This window comes from Culex pipiens, chromosome 2, assembly GCF_016801865.2.
Source record: "Culex pipiens pallens isolate TS chromosome 2, TS_CPP_V2, whole genome shotgun sequence".
Lineage (NCBI taxonomy): Eukaryota > Metazoa > Arthropoda > Insecta > Diptera > Culicidae > Culex > Culex pipiens.
The window spans coordinates 68,653,423-68,676,246 of NC_068938.1; the positions used below are offsets into that span (position 1 = coordinate 68,653,423).

At 35.1% G+C, this 22,824-nt stretch overlaps 1 protein-coding gene across 1 annotated transcript; it reads left to right on the forward strand.

Moving 5' to 3' along the window:
• The first annotated feature begins 583 nt into the window (after positions 1-583).
• On the forward strand, positions 584-8,938 carry LOC120429647 (uncharacterized protein K02A2.6-like). Its single transcript, XM_052706918.1, has 3 exons — positions 584-593; positions 647-1,354; positions 8,925-8,938. Exons 1-3 carry the CDS (start codon positions 584-586, stop codon positions 8,936-8,938), a joined length of 732 nt encoding a protein of 243 aa, XP_052562878.1.
• The last annotated feature ends 13,886 nt before the right edge of the window (positions 8,939-22,824 follow it).

A 22,824-nucleotide genomic window follows, 5' to 3' on the forward strand; every position in this document is an offset into this window, starting at 1 on the left:
GCCTTAGGACTTGTGTGGGCAGTGGATAAGTTTCAACTTTACTTGTTGGGGACTCACTTTAAGTTGATCACGGATTGCAAGCCACTTTTATTCCTATTCAAAGAACGAGCTAAACCATGTGCAAGGATCGAAAGGTGGGTTTTGCGACTCCAGTGCTATCGATACGAGGTGGAGTACAAACCGGGACCGGAAAACTTGGCGGATGCCATCTCCAGACTGGCAACTTCGAAGGCAACGGAGTTTGATGTTGCAACGGAAGCCTGCATCTATCAAATAGCGATCACGGTGGTTCCAGACGCCGTCACGTTGCAGGAGGTGGAACAAGGATCAGCCAAGGATGAAGTTATTCAGGATGTCTTTCGCAGCTTGGAGGAAGGTGTCTGGACGGGCGATACCAGGGAGTTTAAACCGTTCTACACGGAACTATGCAGAGTTGGGAATCTGTTGCTACGAGGCGATCGCTTAGTTATTCCCGAAAGCCTTCGATCACGAACCCTGCAGATAGCACACGAGTCACACCCTGGGATCGAAGTCATGAAAAGGCGACTGTGATTGTAGGTGTGGTGGCCTCGTCTTGACAAAGATGTTGAGAAGTACGTCAAGCAATGCAAGTGTTGTACACTCGTTTCTGGACAAAACCCACCAGAACCCCTGCAAACAACGAAGATGCCGGACCGTCCCTGGGCCGACCTCGCCGCGGACTTCCTTGGCCCTTTGCCATCAGGACATAATCTGCTGGTGATTGTAGACTATTTTAGTCGGTTTACCGAGATAATTGTAATGAAGCAGATAACAGCAGCGCAAACGGTTCGTGCGTTGCATGAAACATTCTGTCGCTTTGGTTTCCCAGAATCCCTGAAGACCGACAACGGACCGCAGTTCATAAGCTCCGAGTTACAGAGATTCTGCAGTCAATTTGGAATCGACCACCGAAAGACCACGCCGTATTGGCCACAGGCCAATGGTGAGGTGGAACGCATGAACCGGAATATTGTGAAAAGACTAAAAATCAGTCAGGAAACGGACGGGTCGGATTGGCAGTGGGATCTCCGGATGTTCACGCTCATGCACAACTCAACCCCTCACTCAACAACGGGAGCACCGCCTTCGACACTAATGTTCGGGCGTATTCTGAAGGATAAACTGCCGGGATTAGTAACAAAAGGGCACAAGATCTTGGAAGAGATCATCGATCGAGACGCGGAGAAGAAACTTAAGGGAGCTGAGTACACGGATAAACGCCGCCAAGCCAGAGCAAGCGAGTTGGAGGTCGGGGACACCGTTGTGGCCAAACGGGTTCATAAGGAGAACAAGTTGTCGACCGCGTTTGACCCAGAAGAACTGACAATCATTGGTAAGACGGGATCAAGCTTAACAGTGAAGTCTCGAGACACAGGAAGGATTTATCAAAGGAATGTCTCTCACTTGAAAAAGATTCCCATAGGTGATATCGGAGGGTAACAATTGGTATTTTAAATGTATATTTTAATAAGTGTTGTTTATTTACATCAGGTCTCGATCAGACGACGGACGCAGAGGGACATCTAGACGGAGCTGAGGATCAACCATCCGATGACGGGGAACAATCACACCTCAACCCAAGCAATAACGTTGAACTACGACCGCGACGGGCTACGAAACGTCCAGCGCACTTCGATGATTACGAAATCAATAATTTGTTTTAAACGCGCAAGAAGTACGACAGTTTCAAACTTTAAATTTAAGCTTATAAATAACTAGGACCTTGACCAACTTTGCATTATTAAATCTGACATTACTTCTAGTCTTAACTCTTCTTAAACTAAGGGAGGAATGTAGTATTGTACATTGAAAACTATCGCACCTTTTATATGCCACATTGGAACCACACCATTTCATATACGTCACAAGTCCAGATAGTATGGCAACACTGACATGCTCGAATAAAACAGTTTACTCTCGACTACGAAACCAAGCAGACCTCTTCTGAATCCACTCCGAAATCCCGCGTAGCTCACTACAATATTCAGTCATTCTACCAAATTCTACCTCATTGCAAAATTGTTTTTAAACACATTTATTAAGAAATTCCAACAATTTCCTTAAGAAAATTGCAATTTTAATAAAATTTCAAATAAGAAAAGCCCCGCTGACAATCTGTGGCTTACTCTATGATTGGAGAATGATGTTCTGATGTCTAAGAATGATATTCAGTTATTCTACCTAATTCTACCTCATTGTAAAATTGTTTTTAAACACATTTATTAAGAAATTCTAACAATTTCCTTAAGAAAATTGCAATTTTAATAAAATTTCAAATAAAAGCAGCCCAGCTGACAATCTGTGGATCATTCTATGATAGGAGAATGATGCTCTGATGTCTTTGAATGATATTCAGTCATTCTACCAAATTCTACCTCATTTTGAAATTGTTTTTAAACACATTTATTAAGAAATTCCAACAATTTCCTTAAGAAAATTGCAATTTTAATAAAATTTCAAATAAGAGCAGCCCTGCTGACAATCTGTTGCTTATTCAATGATTGGAGAATGTTGTTCTGATGTCTTAGAATGATATTCAGTCATTCTACCTAATTCAACCTCATTGTAAAATTGTTTTTAAATACATTTATTTAGAAATTCCAACAATTTCCTTAAGAGGCAGTATTTGTAAATATTGCTCGGTTTGTTCTAGAGGTCGTATCGAGGTGCTCCGATTTGGATGAAACTTTCAGGGTTTGTTTGTCTATACATGAGATGAACTCATGACAAATATGAGCCCTCTACGACAAAGGGAAGTGGGGTAAAACGGGCATTGAAGTTTGAGGTCCAAAAAACATGAAAAATCTTAAAATTGCTCGCATTTCCGTAAAACTTCATCAATTCCAACTCTCTTAGATGCATTCGAATGGTCTTTTGAAGCCCTTCAAAATGTGCTATAGACATCCAGGATTGGTTTGACTTTTTCTCATAGCTTTTGCAAATTACTGTTAAAAATTGATTTTTTTAAAACCTTAATAACTTTTCCCAACAGCCTCCAACACCCATACTCCCATAGGTCAAAAGTTAGGGAATTTCATGGACTATAAGCCTACGGTATTAACTTTTTGGCCAATCGCAGTTTTTCTCATAGTTTTACGGTTTTTCTAGAACAAACATTTTACAACGTTAGTTTTTGCCCTGTAAGTCGAGAAGACGGCACTTTTTGGTCTCAATTTTGTCATATTCGGAATCCTCGGAAAATTTCACGTAAGTTAGAAGTATTGGAGTTGTAATATTGCTTTAAAAAATAATTAAATAAAACATTTTTGAAAAAAGAAATAGATCTTATTTACCCTATGATCAATACGTCAAATGCTGTATCAAGTAGGCGAAAACTTGTTTTACCCTTAATCCGACAAAATGCTAAATAATATTTTAATTAATTCTAAATGGAATTTTTACAATCAAATTCAAAATTTTAACACCTCAATCTAATGTAAAATTTTCTGAGGATTCCGAATATGTCAAAATTGAGACCAAAAAGTGCCGCCATGGAGGCCTACAGGGCAAAAACTAACGTTGTAAAATGTTTGTTCTAGAAAAATCGTCAAACTATGAGAAAAACTGCGATTGGCCAAAAAGTTAATACCGTAGGCTTATAGTCCATGAAATTCCCTAACTTTTGACCTATGGGAGTATGGCTGTTGGAGGCTGTTGGGAAAAGTTATTAAGGTTTTAAAAAAATCCATTTTTTACAGTAATTTGCAAAAGCTATGAGAAAAAGTCAAACCAATCCTGGATGTCTATAGCACATTTTGAAGGGCTTCAAAAGACCATTCGAATGCATCTAAGAGAGTTAGAATTGATGAAGTTTTACGGAAATGCGAGCAATTTTAAGATTTTTCATGTTTTTTGGACCTCAAACTTCAATGCCCGTTTTACCCCACTTCCCTTTGTCGTAGAGGGCTCATATTTGTCATGAGTTCATCTCATGTATAGACAAACAAACCCTGAAAGTTTCATCCAAATCGGAGCACCTCGATACGACCTGTTTCACATCGGTGAAAAACTCGCTCTTAAGAAAATTGCAATTTTAATAAAATTTCAAATAAAGCAGCCCTGCTGACAATCTGTTGCTTATTCAATGATTGGAGAATGTTGTTCTGATGTCTTAGAATGATATTCAGTCATTCTACCAAATTCTACCTCATTGTAAAATTGTTTTTAAACACATTTATTAAGAAATTCATACAATTTCCTTAAGAAAATTGCAATTTAAATAATATTTCAAATAAAAGCAGCCCCGCTGACAATCTGTGGCTTATTCAATGATTGGAGAATGTTGTTCTGATGTCTTAGAATGATATTCAGTCATTCTACCAAATTCTACCTCATTGTAAAATTGTTTTTAAACACACTTATTAAGAAATTCATACAATTTCCTTAAGAAAATTGCAATTTTAATAAAATTTCAAATAAAACCTGCTTTGTTGACTGTGGATCATTCAATGATTGAAGAATGATGTTCTGATGTCTTAGAATGATATCCAGTCATTCTACCTAATTCTACCTCATTGTAAAATTGTTTTTAAATACATTTATTAAGAAATTCCAACAATTTCCTTAAGAAAATTGCAATTTTAATAAAATTTCAAATAAATGCAGCCCTGCTGACAATCTGTGGCTTATTCAATGATTGGAGAATGTTGTTCTGATGTCTTAGAATGATATTCAGTCATTCTACCAAATTCTACCTCATTGTAAAATTGTTTTTAAACACATTTATTAAGAAATTCATACAATTTCCTTAAGAAAATTGCAATTTTAATAAAATTTCAAATAAAAGTAACCCCGCTGACAATCTGTGGATCATTCAATGATTGAAGAATGATGTTATGATGTCTTAGAATGATATCCAGTCATTCTAACAAATTTTACCTCATTTTGAAATTGTTTTTAAATACATTTATTAAGAAATTTCAACAATTTCCTTAAGAAAATTGCTATTTTAATAAAATTTCAAATAAAAGCAGCCCTGCAGGCAATCTATGAGTATGAATATGAATCTATGAATTAGGTAGAATGAATGAATATGATTCTTAGACATCAAAACAACATTCTTCAATAATTGAATGTGCCTCAGATTATCAACAGAGCAGCTTTCATTAAAAATTTTATTAATATTGCAATTTTCTTAAGAAATTTGATGGAATTTATAAAAAAATGTATTCAAAAACATTTTTACAATGAGGTAGAATTTGGAAGAATAACTGAATATCATTCTAAGACATCAGAACAACATTCTCCAATCATTGAATAAGCCACAAATTGTCAGCAGGGCTGCTATTATTTGAAATTTTATTAAAATTGCAATTTTCTTAAGGAAATTGTTGGAATTTATTAATAAATGTGTTTAAAAACAATTTCAAAATGAGGTAGAATTTGGTAGAATGACTGAATATCATTCTAAGACATCAAAACATTACTCTCCAATCATTGAATAAGCCACAAATTGTCAGCAGGGCTGCTATCATTAAAAAATTTATTAAAACTGCAATTTTCTTAAGGAAATTGTTGGAATTTCTTAATAAATGTATTAAAAAACAATTTCAAAATGAGGTAAAATTTGTTAGAATGACTGGATATCATTCTAAGACATCAGAACATCATTCTTCAATCATTGAATGATCCACAGATTGTCAGCTGGGCTGCTTTTATTTGAAATATTATTAAAATTGCAATTTTCTTAAGGAAATTGTATGAATTTCTTAATAAATGTGTTTAAAAACAATTTTACAATGAGGTAGAATTTGGTAGAATGACTGAATATCATTCTAAGACATCAGAACATCATTCTCCAATCATTGAATAAGCCACAGATTGTCATCGGGGCTGCTCTTATTTGAAATTTTATTAAAATTGCAATTTTCTTAAGGAAATTGTTGGAATTTCTTAATAAATGTGTTTAAAAACAATTTTACAATGAGGTAGAATTTGGTAGAATGACTGAATATCATTCTAAGACATCAGAGCATCATTCTCCAATCATAGAATGATCCACAAATTGTCAGCTGGGCTGCTTTTATTTGAAATTTTATTAAAATTGCAATTTTCTTATGGAAATTGTTGGAATTTCTTAATCAATGTGTTTAAAAACAATTTTATAATGAGGTAGAATTAGGTAGAATTACTGAATATCATTCTTAGACATCTGAACATCATTCTTCAATCATTGAATAAGCCACAGATTATCAACAAAGCAGGTTTTATTTGAAATTTTATTAAAATTGCAATTTTCTTAAGGAAATTTTTGGAATTTCTTAATAAATGTGTTTAAAAACAATTTCAAAATGAGGTAGAATTTGGTAGAATGACTGGATATCATTCTGAAACATCAGAGCATCATTCTCCAATCATTGAATGATCCACAGATTATTAACTAAGCAGGTTTTATTTGAAATTTTATTAAAATTGCAATTTTCTTAAGGAAATTGTTGGAATTTCTTAATAAATGTATTTAAAAACAATTTTACAATGGGGTAGAATTAGGTAGAATGACTGAATATCATTCTAAGACATCAGAACATCATTCTCCAATCATTGAATGATCCACAGTCAACAAAGCAGGTTTTATTTGAAATTTTATTAAAATTGCAATTTTCTTAAGGAAATTGTATGAATTTCTTAATAAATGTATTTAAAAACAATCTTACAATGAGGTAGAATTAGGTAGAATGACTGAATATCATTCTAAGACATCAGAACAACATTCTCCAATCATTGAATAAGCCACAGATTGTCAGCAGGGCTGCTTTTATTTGAAATTTTATTAAAATTGCAATTTTCTTAAGGAAATTGTTGGAATTTCTTAATAAATGTATTTAAAAACAATTTTACAATGAGGTAGAATTAGGTAGAATGACTGAATATCATTCTAAGACATCAGAACATCATTCTCCAATTATTGAATGATCCACAGATTGTCAACAAAGCAGGTTTTATTTGAAATTTTATTAAAATTGCAATTTTCTTAAGGAAATTGTATGAATTTCTTAATAAATGTGTTTAAAAACAATTTTACAATGAGGTAGAATTTGGTAGAATGACTGAATATCATTCTTAGACATCAGAACATCATTCTCCAATCATTGAATGATCCACAGATTGTCAACAAAGCAGGTTTTATTTGAAATTTTATTAAAATTTTAATTTTCTTAAGGAAATTGTTGGAATTTCTTAATAAATGTATTTAAAAACAATTTTAAAATGAGGTAGAATTAGGTAGAATGACTGAATATCATTCTAAGACATCAGAACATCATTCTCCAATCATTGAATGATCCACAACAAAGCAGGTTTTATTTGAAATTTTATTAAAATTGCAATTTTCTTAAGAAAATTGTATGAGTTTCTTAATAAATGTATTTAAAAACAATCTTACAATGAGGTAGAATTAGGTAGAATGACTGAATATCATTCTAAGACATCAGAACAACATTCTCCAATCATTGAATAAGCCACAGATTGTCAGCAGGGCTGCTTTTATTTGAAATTTTATTAAAATTGCAATTTTCTTAAGGAAATTGTATGAATTTCTTAATAAATGTGTTTAAAAACAATTTTACAATGAGGTAGAATTAGGTAGAATTACTGAATATCATTCTTAGACATCAGAACATTACTTACCAATCATTGAATGAGCCACAGATTGTCAGCAGGGCTGCTTTTATTTGATATTTTATTAAAATTTCCATTTTTTGTTCTTTAAAAATTCATTAGCTATCTTTATTTCTTTATGGGGTAGAATTGGATGAAATAATTATGTGGCATAATTTTGCAGCAGATACACTTGCTGCATGCTAGGAATAATCAGAACTGCTGATATATTGAACTTAAGGGCTTATTCTTCTGTTTGATGGAGACGCATGGTAGCTCATTTTTGGACAATCTTTAATTTGCTCCAGAACCGCCATTTTTCAACTTAAGTATGGACTTTTATAGGTCAAATCGGGCTAGAATTTTCCAAGAAACACGATGCCGTGGTCAAAATCGATATATAAAGTACTTTGAAAATTAAGTATAAAGAGAAGTACTACTTATAAGAAGTTTAGGAAAAATCTAATTGCAGATTCGTTAGGTAGAACGGAGGTAGACTACTTTGTATTACTTCAGAAGTTGATTTGACGTCGTTTTCTTGAAAACAGGTATCTTTCCAGCAGGGCAATGCTACTTATTGAACTATTGAGGTAGACTAAAAATCCTTCGAGGTAGACATATGTACCAATTTGGTAGATAACTTCTGCATACTTGGATTTTTGATTTGGCCAAATTGCCCTGCTGGGTGGATTGACATATAAAATGTAACTAATATTGATTAACAGCTAAATAGCTAACAATCCTTTTTACAACTTTTTTTTTAATGAAAACTACAATTTCTTGCCAAACTTTTTTCGGATAATTTGCATTGGCCTATTTTTTTTGAAAAATTGGCTAAGTGAAAGTAGAAAAATGTTGCAATCCAAATTTAAAATTTCGTGATTTTCTCTATAAAAATTTTCTCTCGGAAATTGGGTGAAATTGTTTTTATAAATGATGTTTTGACTTTAATTTCAACTACATTCTTACAATAACTAAACTTTCATGTTTTTTTTTGTATTTTGATCGTCCATCCAAGTCAATTTAACGATGCACATCAACAAGAGCTTTGGCATCAAGATTTTTGTTACAGACATTTTAGTATCTTCAAAACTACGGGTACCGTCATCAGGGTTACATTGGGTCTGGGTGGTGAGATTGGGTCATACAAAAATGCTGAAATTTGTATGACCCAATCTCACCCCCCAGACCCAATGTCACCCCTGATGACGGTACTACCGAAGTATATTTTTATTCATCCCCTAAACTACTGTTCACAAAGTAATTTACAACAAAGGTTGACTATTCTTACAATCACGTTGTTGCAGGATTGGGTCCGTAAGTTTGACTATTTTGGAATAAGAAGAAGACAAAAACTGCCTTCGTCACTGTGCGGCTTTCATGGCAATTAAAATGAATATTCTTCATGAAAAATTTCTTTTAAATATTAAGCAAAATTGTAACTACAAATTTGTAAGTCTTAATCAAAACGTTAGTAACTGATTAAATGTGATTTTTACAAATCTAGAGTTTTTTATAGGTCCTATCAACATATGAAAGACAATAGCATATAGGATCTTTACAAAACAAAACTCTAGTAATAAAACACAAAAAGTACCCTATGTAATTGTTGTTCTGGCATTAATAATTTGATATGCTTACATTTTATCCCGCCCTTTAACCCTCTACTGCCCAAATTTTTTTTTCGAAAATATTTATTTTTCCCGTGTTCAGGAGGTCATTTTGAGCAACTTTTGTTCTACGAAAAACTTTACTTCTCTTGTTTTATGTTTTTCATGTTTTATTTTTAGTATTTTAGTTTGCATTTATCTTGTTTAGTTTATGTTTGTTTTTGGTAGTATTTGGTCTATTCTACCATCTAATATAATTACATTTTGCCTATCTAATTTTTTCACGTTTTTACAGTCATTTTTTCAATTTTTTGCATGTTTTTCACATTTTCTGCTATAGAATGGCACCATCATCATTTAAATTGCGAAAAAATGCGTAGAGGCATAGTCTGGGACACTACAAAAATTACTGCATACTTCTTTTTACTGAAAGTATAGGAAATGTTAGTAAAAACACAGCCAAAGTTGACCCCTTAAAAAAATGAGATTTTTAAAAACACTGACTAAGTCACATAAAACAAGTTAAACTTCCAACCCATAAGTTTTCTTATATTTTAAGAGTTCTTCTTTCCAATGCTTTTTAAAGATCAAAAATTGGTAGAAAAATGGATTTTTGACGATTTTTGCCTTCCTCACCTCACTGAGGCAAGGCTATAAAATCACTCAAAAATTGAACTTTTTAAATAAGCCTTCTAGATATACCTTTACGTATACATATCGGCTCAGAATCAAATTCTGAGCAAATGTCTGTGCGTGTGGATGGACGTAGATTTTTTTTTCTCACTCACTTTTCTCGGAACTGGCCCGACCGATTTTGTCCGGATCTATGTTTTTAGATTCGCCTTCAGGTCCTTTAAGTCTTTTTGCCTTCCTCACTGAGGTAAGGCTATAATCCTGCTCTAAAAATGAACTTCGTATAAAAACGTCGTAGACCCACCTTCATGTATACATATCGACTCAGAATCGAAAACTGAACAAATGTCTGTGTGTATGTGTGTGTGTATGTGTGTGTGTATGTGTGTGTGTATGTGTGTGTGTATGTATGTATGTGACCAACAAACTAGCTCATGTTTCTCGGCACTGGCTGAACCGATTTGACCCGAACTTGTTGCATTCGACTTGGTTTAGGGTCCCATAGATCGAGTTTTATACAGATTGAAGTTTCGATAAGTAGTTCAAAAGTTATGTATAAAAATGTGTTTTCACATATATTTGGATCTCACTTAACTGTATGTAAACTATGTCCGGGTCCATCATCCGACCCATCGTTGGTTAGGTTATCAAAAGACCTTTCCAACGAGCCCAAAACATTGAAGATCTGGCAACCCTGTCTCGAGATATGGCCACTTAAGTGATATTGATATACTTTTTTGAAGCCGGATCTCACTTAAATGTATGTAAACTATGTTCGGGTCCAATATCCGACCCGACGTTGGTTAGGTTATCAAAAGACCTTTCCAACGAGTGCAAAACATTGAAGATCTGGCAACCCTGTCGCGAGATATGGCCTCTTAAGTGATATTGATGTACTTTTTTGAAGCCGGATCTCACTTAAATGTATGTAAACTATTCCCGGATCCACTATCCGACCTATTGTTGGTTAGGTTATCAAAAGAACTTTCCAACGAGTGCAAAACATTGAAGATCTGGTAACCCTGTCTCGAGATATGGCCTCTTAAGTGATATTGATGTACTTTTTTGAAGCCGGATCTCACTTAAATGTATGTAAACTATGTCCGGATCCACCATCCGACCCATTGTTGGTTAGGTTATCAAAAGACCTTTCCAACGAGTCTAAAACATTGAAGATCTGGCAACCCTGTCTCGATATATGGCCCCTTAAGTGATATTGATGTACTTTTTTGAAGCCGGATCTCACTTAAATGTATGTAAACTATGTCCGGCTCCACTATCCGACCTGACGTTGGTTAGGTTATCAAAAGACCTTTCCAACGAGTGCAAAACATTGAAGATCTGGTAACCCTGTCTCGAGATATGGCCTCTTAAGTGATATTGATGTACTTTTTTGAAGCCGGATCTCACTTAAATGTATGTAAACTATGTCCGGGTCCATCATCCGACCCAACGTTGGTTAGGTTATCAAAAGACCTTTCCAACGAGTGCAAAACATTGAAGATCTGGCAACCCTGTCTCGAGATATGGCCTCTTATGTGATATTGATGTACTTTTTTGAAGCCGGATCTCACTTAAATGTATGTAAACTATGTCCGGATCCACCATCCGACCCATTGTTGGTTAGGTTATCAAAAGACCTTTCCAACGAGTGCAAAACATTGAAGATCTGGCAACCCTGTCTCGAGATATGGCCTCTTAAGTGATATTGATGTACTTTTTTGAAGCCGGATCTCACTTAAATGTATGTTAACTATGTCCGGGTCCATCATCCGACCCAACGTTGGTTAGGTTATCAAAAGACCTTTCCAACGAGTGCAAAACATTGAAGATCTGGCAACCCTGTCTCGAGATATGGCCTCTTAAGTGATATTGATGTACTTTTTTGAAGCCGGATCTCACTTAAATGTATGTAAACTATGTCCGGATCCACTATCCGACCTATTGTTGGTTAGGTTATCAAAAGACCTTTCCAACGAGTGCAAAACATTGAAGATCTGGCAACCCTGTCTCGAGATATGGCCTCTTAAGTGATATTGATGTACTTTTTTGAAGCCGGATCTCACTTAAATGTATGTAAACTATGTCCGGATCCACCATCCGACCCATTGTTGGTTAGGTTATCAAAAGACCTTTCCAACGAGTCTAAAACATTGAAGATCTGGCAACCCTGTCTCGAGATATGGCCCCTTAAGTGATATTGATGTACTTTTTTGAAGCCGGATCTCACTTAAATGTATGTAAACTATGTCCGGCTCCACTATCCGACCTGACGTTGGTTAGGTTATCAAAAGACCTTTCCAACGAGTGCAAAACATTGAAGATCTGGTAACCCTGTCTCGAGGTATGGCCTCTTAAGTGATATTGATGTACTTTTTTGAAGCCGGATCTCACTTAAATGTATGTTAACTATGTCCGGGTCCATCATCCGACCCAACGTTGGTTAGGTTATCAAAAGACCTTTCCAATGAGTGCAAAACATTGAAGATCTGGCAACCCTGTCTCGAGATATGGCCTCTTATGTGATATTGATGTACTTTTTTGAAGCCGGATCTCACTTAAATGTATGTAAACTATGTCCGGATCCACCATCCGACCCATTGTTGGTTAGGTTATCAAAAGACCTTTCCAACGAGTGCAAAACATTGAAGATCTGGCAACCCTGTCTCGAGGTATGGCCTCTTAAGTGATATTGATGTACTTTTTTGAAGCCGGATCTCACTTAAATGTATGTTAACTATGTCCGGGTCCATCATCCGACCCAACGTTGGTTAGGTTATCAAAAGACCTTTCCAACGAGTGCAAAACATTGAAGATCTGGCAACCCTGTCGCGAGATATGGCCTCTTAAGTGATATTGATGTACTTTTTTGAAGCCGGATCTCACTTAAATGTATGTAAACTATTCCCGGATCCACTATCCGACCTATTGTTGGTTAGGTTATCAAAAGAACTTTCCAACGAGTGCAAAACATTGAAGATCTGGTAACCCTGTCTCGAGATATGGCCTCTTAAGTGATATTGATGTACTTTTTTGAAGCCGGATCTCACTTAAATGTATGTAAACTATGTCCGGATCCACCATCCGACCCATTGTTGGTTAGGTTATCAAAAGACCTTTCCAACGAGTCTAAAACATTGAAGATCTGGCAACCCTGTCTCGAGATATGGCCCCTTAAGTGATATTGATGTACTTTTTTGAAGCCGGATCTCACTTAAATGTATGTAAACTATGTCCGGCTCCACTATCCGACCTGACGTTGGTTAGGTTATCAAAAGACCTTTCCAACGAGTGCAAAACATTGAAGATCTGGCAACCCTGTCTCGAGATATGGCCACTTAAGTGATATTGATGTACTTTTTTGAAGCCGGATCTCACTTAAATGTATGTAAACTATGTCCGGGTCCATCATCCGACCCAACGTTGGTTAGGTTATCAAAAGACCTTTCCAACGAGCCCAAAACATTGAAGATCTGGCAACCCTGTCTCGAGATATGGCCACTTAAGTGATATCGATGTACTTTTTGGAAGCCGGATCTAAAAAATAGATGAAACTTGTGTACAGCCATTGTTGTGAGGAAGGCTCCAACCACATAGGTGGATTAAGTTAGTTTTTTAATTTCATCCGGTTTGGTGCAGTACTTCAAAAGTTATGTTAGAAAAACTGTTTTGGTTGATACTAAAAAGGGTCATTATTTACATAATTTGAAAGCTCCGGCGGATAGCTGTTGGAACTTTCCGCTCAGTGCACGTCGTGCACGCATACAAACACTGCAGTGCTTTCAAATGAATAATAAAAATTAATCATAGATGGCAGCACTCAGATGTATAGTGTCTTTACTAAGTAAGCGTTAGCCAAAGCTTTCAGGAGGAAGGCAGCAACCACCTTCTGGTGGATTAAGTAACGTTTTTTAGATTGAAGCTCTAGACGGGCTTCAGGCGGGGTTAGGTTGTAAAGGGTTAATGTTGGTCCGAAAAAACAAGAGGAAAAAAAATATTTTTTATTTAATTTTTTTCAAATAACTTCATACAGCTTAATCATTTTAAAATGCATTCTCCTTCGTTTAGAATCATTTTAGCATAATTGGGCTGATTTAAAAATCGTTTAAATTTTTGAAAATATTCGTATAAAGTTTTTTTTCGCTAAAATTTTTGTTTTCGTCCAGTCTTATGTTTTTTGAAAACTAATGCATTTTGAAAAACTTTTCGCATTCAAATGTTGAGACTATGGCCATTCTCCCCTTGATCCCATCCAGAGCCGAGGGACAAATACTTTGAAAAATATGTGCATCGACCTTATGTAATTTTAGAAACTAGCGTAACCAGCTGAGAGGAAAAAAAAATGCAAATTGAATTCTGGTTTACGTTATTAATTTATTATTTGAAACCAACGAAAATAATTAAATTAACCCTAACTGCCCATTTATTTCGATTTTTTTATTTTTCCCTTGACCTCCTAAGGTCATTGAGCGATTTTTGTTCTACGAAAAACTTTATTGCTCTTGTTTTATGTTTTTCTTGTTTCACTTTTTTTGTTTTGTTTAGCTTTTATCTTGTTTAGTTTGTGTTTGTTTTTGGAGTATTTGGCCTATTCTACCACCTCCTTAAAATTGTTCATATTCATTTTTTATGTTTTTATAGTCTTCTTAAAATTTTTATTTGTTTTTCTCATTTTCTGTCAGTCAAAATTTAACCCTAAAAATGACATTTTCAAAAATATTGACAATTTTACATAAAACAAGTAAAACTCCCAAGCGGATGTTTCTGGGTTCGATTCCCATCTGCTGCAACCTTCCATCGGATGAGGAAGTAAAATGTCGGTCCCGGCCTTGGTTGTTAGGCCGTTAAGTCAATCCACGTGTAGGAGTCGTATCCATGCCAGAAGTACAAACAACACACCAAACCAAGCCTACTCCGGTGGAATCGCTGGCGGCGGTTGGACTCGCAATCCAAAGGTCGTCAGTTCAAACACTGGGGTGGAAGGTTCCTTGGAGTAAAAGAGGTTTGGGTGCTCTCCCCATTCAAGCCTTCAGACTCCTAGGTTCGAGCAGAAACTTGCAATAGAGACCACAAAAGACCCGGGGGTCGTTAATGTGGATGGTTTTTTGAAGTAAAACTCCCAACCCATAAATTTTTTAAAAATTTTAGAGTTCTTCTTTCCAATGCTTTGTATAGATCCAAAATTTATTAAAAAATGATTTTTTTGGCGATTTTTTAAATCGAAGCCCGGCTAAAGGCAGGGTTGGATTGTAGAGGGTTAAGTATAAATTCATTAAGCAATTATTCCCTTATACTAAGATTAATAGTTTATGCAATGAGTTGAAAATGATAATTTTTGTTCGTGTATTATTGTTTCAAACAATTACTTAAAAGTTGAACTTTTTAGTACTGATATTTTTGGTGATAATAATCAGGCTACTTCGCCTATAGTGACGGACATAACAGAAATAGTATGTATCTATTTTCAAAACAGAATTCAGAAAAAAAAAACAATTGTTTCTCAGAAACTTCTTGTAGGTATCCTTGTTTCCAAAACTTAATATGGTTACTTTATAGTTCATTTAAGAACGTGATTGGTTGAAGTTTCAAATTATTCTCAAAAAGTCGCAACAAGTTTTGTAATCAAAATCAATTGTTCTCTATACTCATTTTGCCAATAATCTGTAAACAGGACGTCATAAAAGTTTCCCTTCAACGACTTTCTTTTAATCTGTCCACAAAACGTAACACCTTCCAGCACTAATCGATTAGTGAATGTGTCCCCACAAAAAAATGCCAATCTTCCCACCAACAACACACACGTAACCAGTCAGACATTTCCGAAAAAAAGAAGTAATAAGTTTTTACCGTCCATTCCAATTCCACCATTAGCGGTGGACAACGACGTCGTCGAAGGAAAGAAGCCCGACCATCCCACCCAATCCGAAACTGAAACAATTTTCTTTTCGCCACCCCTTTCACAACTCTGCAGAAAGAGCAAAAAAAGAAAAAACTTTCTTTGACAGTTTCGCTGAACAAACTGACTTTCGACGCAACTTTAGCAACAAAAAACAGCTGATTTTGTCAAGTCGTCGCTTCGCGCGGGGACACGCGGAAATTGTCGAAGGGCCGTCCACGTGTTCCCAGCCGGAGCGCATGGGGCCAAGTGGCACTGGATTGGTCGAACGGGGTTCGCCTTTTGAGGGCCTCCGACCGACCCACCTTCGGAAAAACCGTCAGTGTGTAAACAAAGCCGAGAGAGAGAGCGTCACACGAAGTGGTCCTCCCTCAAAGAGAGAGAGAGAGAGAAAACAGTCATTGAAGTTTTTCCCCTCCGAGAAGTTCTCCAATTTTTGGGAGAGGAGAAGTTTCCCCCCACTCGATTGAGGGGCCATCCCCACCAAAGTCGACTCGCCGTTTGTACCTAACCTAGAAATGGAGGGGAAGTCGACCAGCTGACGCGGCAAGCAGCTGCCACGAGGGACTTTAGGGGGGGGGAGGGAGCGGAGGTTGGAAAAGCCTTTCCCACCGGCACGCTGCGGGGGTGGAAATTCCCGTGGTCGATGTTATCGCGGAAGAAATTATGTTTTTGGGTTCAGTTTTTACCAAGATTCGTCCGGCGTCAGTTCGGTTTTCCGCGCGCGCGGTGGGACTTGAACCGCTTCGTTCGGGAGGCAGCACCGTTTGTAGGTTAGGTTTTGTTGAGGGCACGGACACGTTTCTGGAAACTAGGCTAAGCCAGCGATCCGTAACGCGCGGCCGACCTTGGATCAGCGGGGTGGTGTGTTTAGAAAAACGTGACTCAACAGCTGTTTGGCAGTCGACGAAGTCGATAAAAGTGGAAAGCTGGCACGTTTACGTCACTTTGTAAAATTGTTTTGGTTCAGTTGATTAGTTATGTAAATTTTGGTGTCAAAAGTGTTATTTTTTTTATTTTTTTTTTGTTTTTGACAATGTCGACATTAGCGAAAACTAGGGTATTTACGTCAGTTTGTCAAATCTTGTGACATTAGTTGAAACATATTATGAGTTTGGTTTCTAAAGTGCCATTTTTCAGTTTTGAAAACAGGGGGTGAATTTATTGTGACGATATCGTAACCATATGTTATCATTCTAGGAATCGGCTGTAAATCGGCAATAACATTGCAAATGGATCAATCAAAAAATGTTAACAAACTGTGATTCCTGATGTTTACGTATTCAATATATCAATTCGTGAAGAATTGAATAAATTCGTGAAGTGAATTTGAAAACAAAAATATCAAGCAAAACAATAAAAAAAAGCAAATGACAAAATGTAAACAAACGGTCTGCTCTTCTCATGTCAGTTGATGATAACATAAGAAATTAAAAGGAAGGGCTGATTGTTTACACTTGTGTGTCTTTGGCCCATTTGCATTGTTTGCCTTGAATATTTTTTTTCGAATTACGAACACATGTTTACAGTAGTAAATATCTAGAAATTTACTGGTCAATGTCAGTTTGACGTTTCCAACCGAGAACAATAAGTAAGTGTTGCCAGCAATCATTGCCCAGTACAACCCAAAAGAGTTTAGAATTAACACTAATGTGACCACGCGTTGACAGTCGACCCGGGCTGTCCCACCTGGCTGAAAATCCTAACCTAAAATTTACCTCATTATCGCCGGCAAACGAGACTGATTACGTTTCTGTGTGCAAATGTGTGAGTGTCAGCCCACAACAACAACAACAAAGTGAAATTAAATATTTAGACCTGTTTTGGCGCGGAAACGGAAGCACCGACGGTGGCGCCACCCCAGCTGAACGTAAAACCTAACCTCACTTCATAGAATCACCCGCTTGGACAGCGCCATAGTGAAAGTCATTTATCAGGGTTTATTTATTTGTCCCGCTTTACCCCACTACGTGGCTGCAACCGCTGAAATGTCGGGGGTTTTGTGAATTCTAATTAAATGAAATGCCAGTGAAAAATGATACCAACACAAACACACAGCAAGAGGGGAAAGCTTGATGGGGGTGGGGGGAAAAAGGGACTTTAATGTGATTTCAACGCCCGGAAGGGTGTGGTGGCGGGGAACCACGTGGACGGCAGTGTGTGTGTATGACGCGTGGCGCGAAAACGAGACCCTGTCCTGCAGCTGGAGTGGAGAATTTATGGCGCGGAAGGCCCCCGGGAAAGATGACCAGGACTGGACGTGTGGACGATCCGAGGCGGCGATCACTTTGGAAAGTGATTTATGAGGGATGATGTGCTCTGTGTGGCGAAATGGATGGGAAATTGCACTGGAATTTAGGGATACAGATTGAAGAATAGAATTTGTAGAATGCTAGTTCGGGTTTCAAGAGCTTATTACATTGAATGAATGATTGATAAATTGTAAATTTCCAAAAAAATCATGCATATTTTTACGGGACCAACCATAAAACACGGAGACATCCCTTGTGGGCAATTGTCGATAAATAATCTTTTTTGTATCGAGCGTGAACAACCAAACAACCCCGCATCCACATCAAAGTGTCCACGTGGTTTATGGACATCCCCTTAAAATTGTTATGCGAAATGATGCGATTGAAGATTTTTTAAGGCACCATCCATAAACTATGTGAAAATTACAGGGGGAAGGGTTTTTTTCAATTGTCCACGTAATTTATGGATGGTCTTTAACCAAACTTTTCGAACAAATGTTGAACAGTCGACGTTTAAAAACAAATCTAATTTCTTCAATTATATTGGTATTATCAATTGTAAGATCAAGGTGAAAGGGTCCGAAATTTTGATAAACAAATCCATTTGGATTATGGATGGCCGCCTAAAAGATCCCACGTTTACGAGCTATTCAATATCATTCAAATAACATCTTTGAAAACATACACTCAGGACACTTGAGACGTTTCTTGGACTTATAGCAGAGTTCAGCGACTCCAAATTTGTTAAAATCAACTGGTCAATAGGGTTTCATTTGGTGATTTTGTGACAGCCACCATATTGGCCGCCATCTTGAATATTTATTTTCTGTTAAGCAAGCTCCGGCTTCGTAACCGCGATTCGATTCAGTCTAGATCTATTAAAACCTGACCTGTTATACGATTTTAAGACTATGATTTGATAATTTTGTTGTTTTAAAATGTTGCACGCACAATTTAATGAATTATTTTAATTCCATGTATACTTTTTTTTCTTCGAACAATGTTGAGAACAGTATTCATACCTCCGCTGTTAATTAGTTTCGCAACTGTCAACATATTTTTAAGATACGCCAGCTCTTTTTTTTAATTTTAAGAATTTTTTGAACCTGATAACGATGATTGCTAAATTTTACATCTGGATCATTTTTTTTTGCATTTTTCTATTAATTTGCATTGATACTTATCTAAATGCATCGATTTTGTACAAAATCATTCAAAAAATTATGAAGAAATGGAAAAATAGTCGATCTATTCGATAAGAGTTTATTGGAAATTAAAAAGTTCTCAGGTTAGTTTGCAAAAGGTCGTAAGCGTCATTTGTAAACAAAGCCATTATTCGAGCAATGTTCTTGAAATTGATGAATTAAAAATTTCAAAAATGTTTGCTTATCTGCTCGTCCTTTGAAATTCTCGTTACTGAAAAACGAATAAAAAATCGATTGGTTTAATCAGTTTTACTCAGTTATGCCACAGATGTCTGTGGTTATGCTTATTTGAGTTTATCAATTCTTCCGAACATGAGCAGTATTTAAAATATTTTATGATTATTTTTTAGTAATTATAATACATTTTTGATTCACTTAAATTTATAAATTCCTTTTCACTATTTTTGAATACATTTTTCCATTCGTTCAAGCATGAGCAGTCCTTGAAAACATTTATTAGAAAAATCTGATTTTATACGTATTTCAATTAATTTAATAGTCTATTTACATGAAAAATTCCTTTTTTAATTCAAATTTTTTTTCCTGTTTCAGTAATATATACGTGAATTACTTCATTATTTCAAACAAGATCAGTTAGCCCCACTGTGATTTTTCACGGCAAAAAAAACGAAATTACGCGGCATGCCAATTACAAAACATTGAAATTTCACGGCAATTTCACGGTACTCTAAAAACTGCTCAAAATAAACGTAAAAAATGTATTCTTTTAGCAAAATTATTAACAGAAAAGTGTCTTAAAAGTAAGCAGTAGTTCTAGATACAAAATAAAACCCCCTGACACAAATTATTTATTTAAAAAAGGAGCATTGGATTAGTCTTGGGAAATTTTGAAGAGTTTCCGTCAGTAGAATTCAAGATTATTTTGTAAGATTTTACAAACAAATGTAAACATTGAGTGTATCCCGCTTACTCCAATGGCATAAGGTGTTTTCATTTGTCGATAGGACCTTATAAAAAAGGCAAGAATTTATTATTCAGCTTTTTCAATTACATTGAGATTTTACAAATCAATTTGCTTAAATACCTCCAAAAGAAGCATGTCCTGAACCTCTAATTCATCCAAACTAGAATCCTAGAATCATTAAAATAAGAGCAATACATATTTTTTATGCTTTCCTTAGTTTCAGCAATACGGCAATTTTAGTTTTTAATAAAGTTTACGCAATACTTCATTAAAAGCAGTTTTTGCATTTATTGATAGTTCAAGAAAAAATATAATACATTGCAAAATGGTTTACATTTATGTTTTCAATATTATTTATTTTACTAATCAATTGAATCAAAACACGTAACTTAAATTCATAATTTTGAAATGCAATTTGTTCATCGCTGTATAATATAGTTGATTAAATAAAATTATTTTATAAAAAATTAAAAAAGGTATTTTTTTAGCGTTTTCTTTAAGAGAAGAATAAACGTTATTTTAAAATCTTCTGGGATCGAACCCAGGCCGACAGGTCGAGAGGCAATCACGTTTATCCCTAAACCACGGATCCCTTTTTTATTTGTAAACTGCTTTTAAAATGCTTGTTTAAAATTTTTTGAAAATTGTTTGAATGAAAAAACAATGCTTAAATGCGATTTATCAATTGAAAAATCACTTGCCCTAATGATCAGTTCATTTTTTTTTAAATCTGCTGCAGAGCGGATTCACTAATTGGAACAACTGACAGCTGTCAAAAGCATGTTCGGAAATTGATGAACAATGTGGTCAGTTTGAAAACGGGTTTTGACGGTTGAATACCTTTTAATTCGAATGCGTTCTAATTAGCTAGCATTCGAATTAGCGGACATTCAAAGTAATGAAATTTGAATTAACGGATCCGCTCTGTTTTATACTTGCCTTAAATATTTTTTTTCATTCTTTCAAAATAATCTTTTATTGTATTTTATTTATTTTCTGTGGGTTTTTCCATTCTTTTATAATAATTTATTGTTGATTCTGTTATTTATTTGAGATTTAGTTATTCCTTTCAATCAATGATTCATGAGTAGATGTAGGCACTCAATCAAATTGTAAAGATTTTTTCAAAATAATTTATTCATGTTTCAGTATTTTTTTTATTTTTTTTTTCATTTTTTCTAACAGAAGCATTTTTTCAAAAAACGTGAAAAATCTTGAATAAAAAGATAAAATTAACAATTAAAGATTCTTCAATTTTCTTAAAAATTACATTTGTTTTTTATAAAAACTTCAAATTGCTAAAATGCCAAAAAATTTGCGAAAAAGAGGCAGTACTAAAATTATGTTGAAAAAACTATATTATTAATAGACAGATCACATTGAATTACCGTAAACCGGGGTGACATTGATATAATTTCAATTTGTTTTTGGAATATTTTCCAACTGTTAAGGTTTTTTATAAAGTTTATTATTTTTAAAACGTGTACTGTGGTAGGCCACAGAAGGTCTATGCAATATTTTTGAATTTTTTTTTCAATAGTGCTTAAAAAAAATAGTTGCATTAAAAATTCTAATTTTAGATTCCGGAGTGACTTTGATTGTCATAGTTTTTGCCTTTCTTACAAAAGAAAGGTTTAAGGTTTGTTTTTGGAAAAACACTATTCTCAGAAATCTAAAAATTTCATGCGCGGTGAGGAGTCGTCCCAGAAAAAAATCCTATTACTAAATTGAAGGTTTAAATGCGCTCTTTCGATTGAATTTTGGCCCGAAACCCTGAACTCAAAGTCTGATTTTTGAGAGCTCTTTTTCTGAAATACTTGAGCGATGTCTGTATCCGCTCTTAAAAATTTGTGTCTTCCATCATTGGAAAACCGCTCGTAAAACCCACAATTTTTATATTTTAGATTTGTAGCCGTGGGGTCGGAGACGAACATTTTATTTTTCGATTTACAATTTTAGACCAATACACCAATTTCATCATTTTGTAAGAAAGGCTCTATTTCACCTCTGGTGATATTATATCGGGTTTTTTTTTGTTAAGATCATATTTTAAAGTGTTAAAATTTTGTTTTAACATCAATTGTACCATCGCTAAGTTTGCTAATAAAAAAGATATAAATTTTAAGTAAAATCATTAAAAAGTTATAATTTTGTCTGTAATTTGTTAAAACTAATTTCGTTTATAAAATAATTGATCCATATTGCATTTTAAATTCAATTCGAAGCACAAATCAAAAGTTTATATTTAAAGATTTTTTTAACATTTCAAATATGCATAATACTATTATTTACAAACTTATTCAATCTTCTCCGAATAGACAATTGTCCAAAGAATCAGAAAAAGCAATCCGTTTTCCAATTCGAAATCATGTTCATGGAGATAATCATGACACTTTGAGAATATTAAAATAATGCTTTTGACCAACATTTTCTTTGGTATAGTTACTAGGGTGGGTACGATTTTTTAAAAGTTCTCAGATCAAGTTCTGGTGTGGTTCCGCTTGTAGGGCATACTCATAGGGACTCTTACGCCAAATTTCAGATCATTTGGTTGAAAACTGGCTTGTCTCAAGCGAGTTCAAGTTTACATGGGATTTACTATGGGAAATTTTGGGAAAACCGTTGGTTCCGAAAACCCCGGATGTATTGCCTTTGAGCTCGATGGGGGATGACCGAATCGACCTGG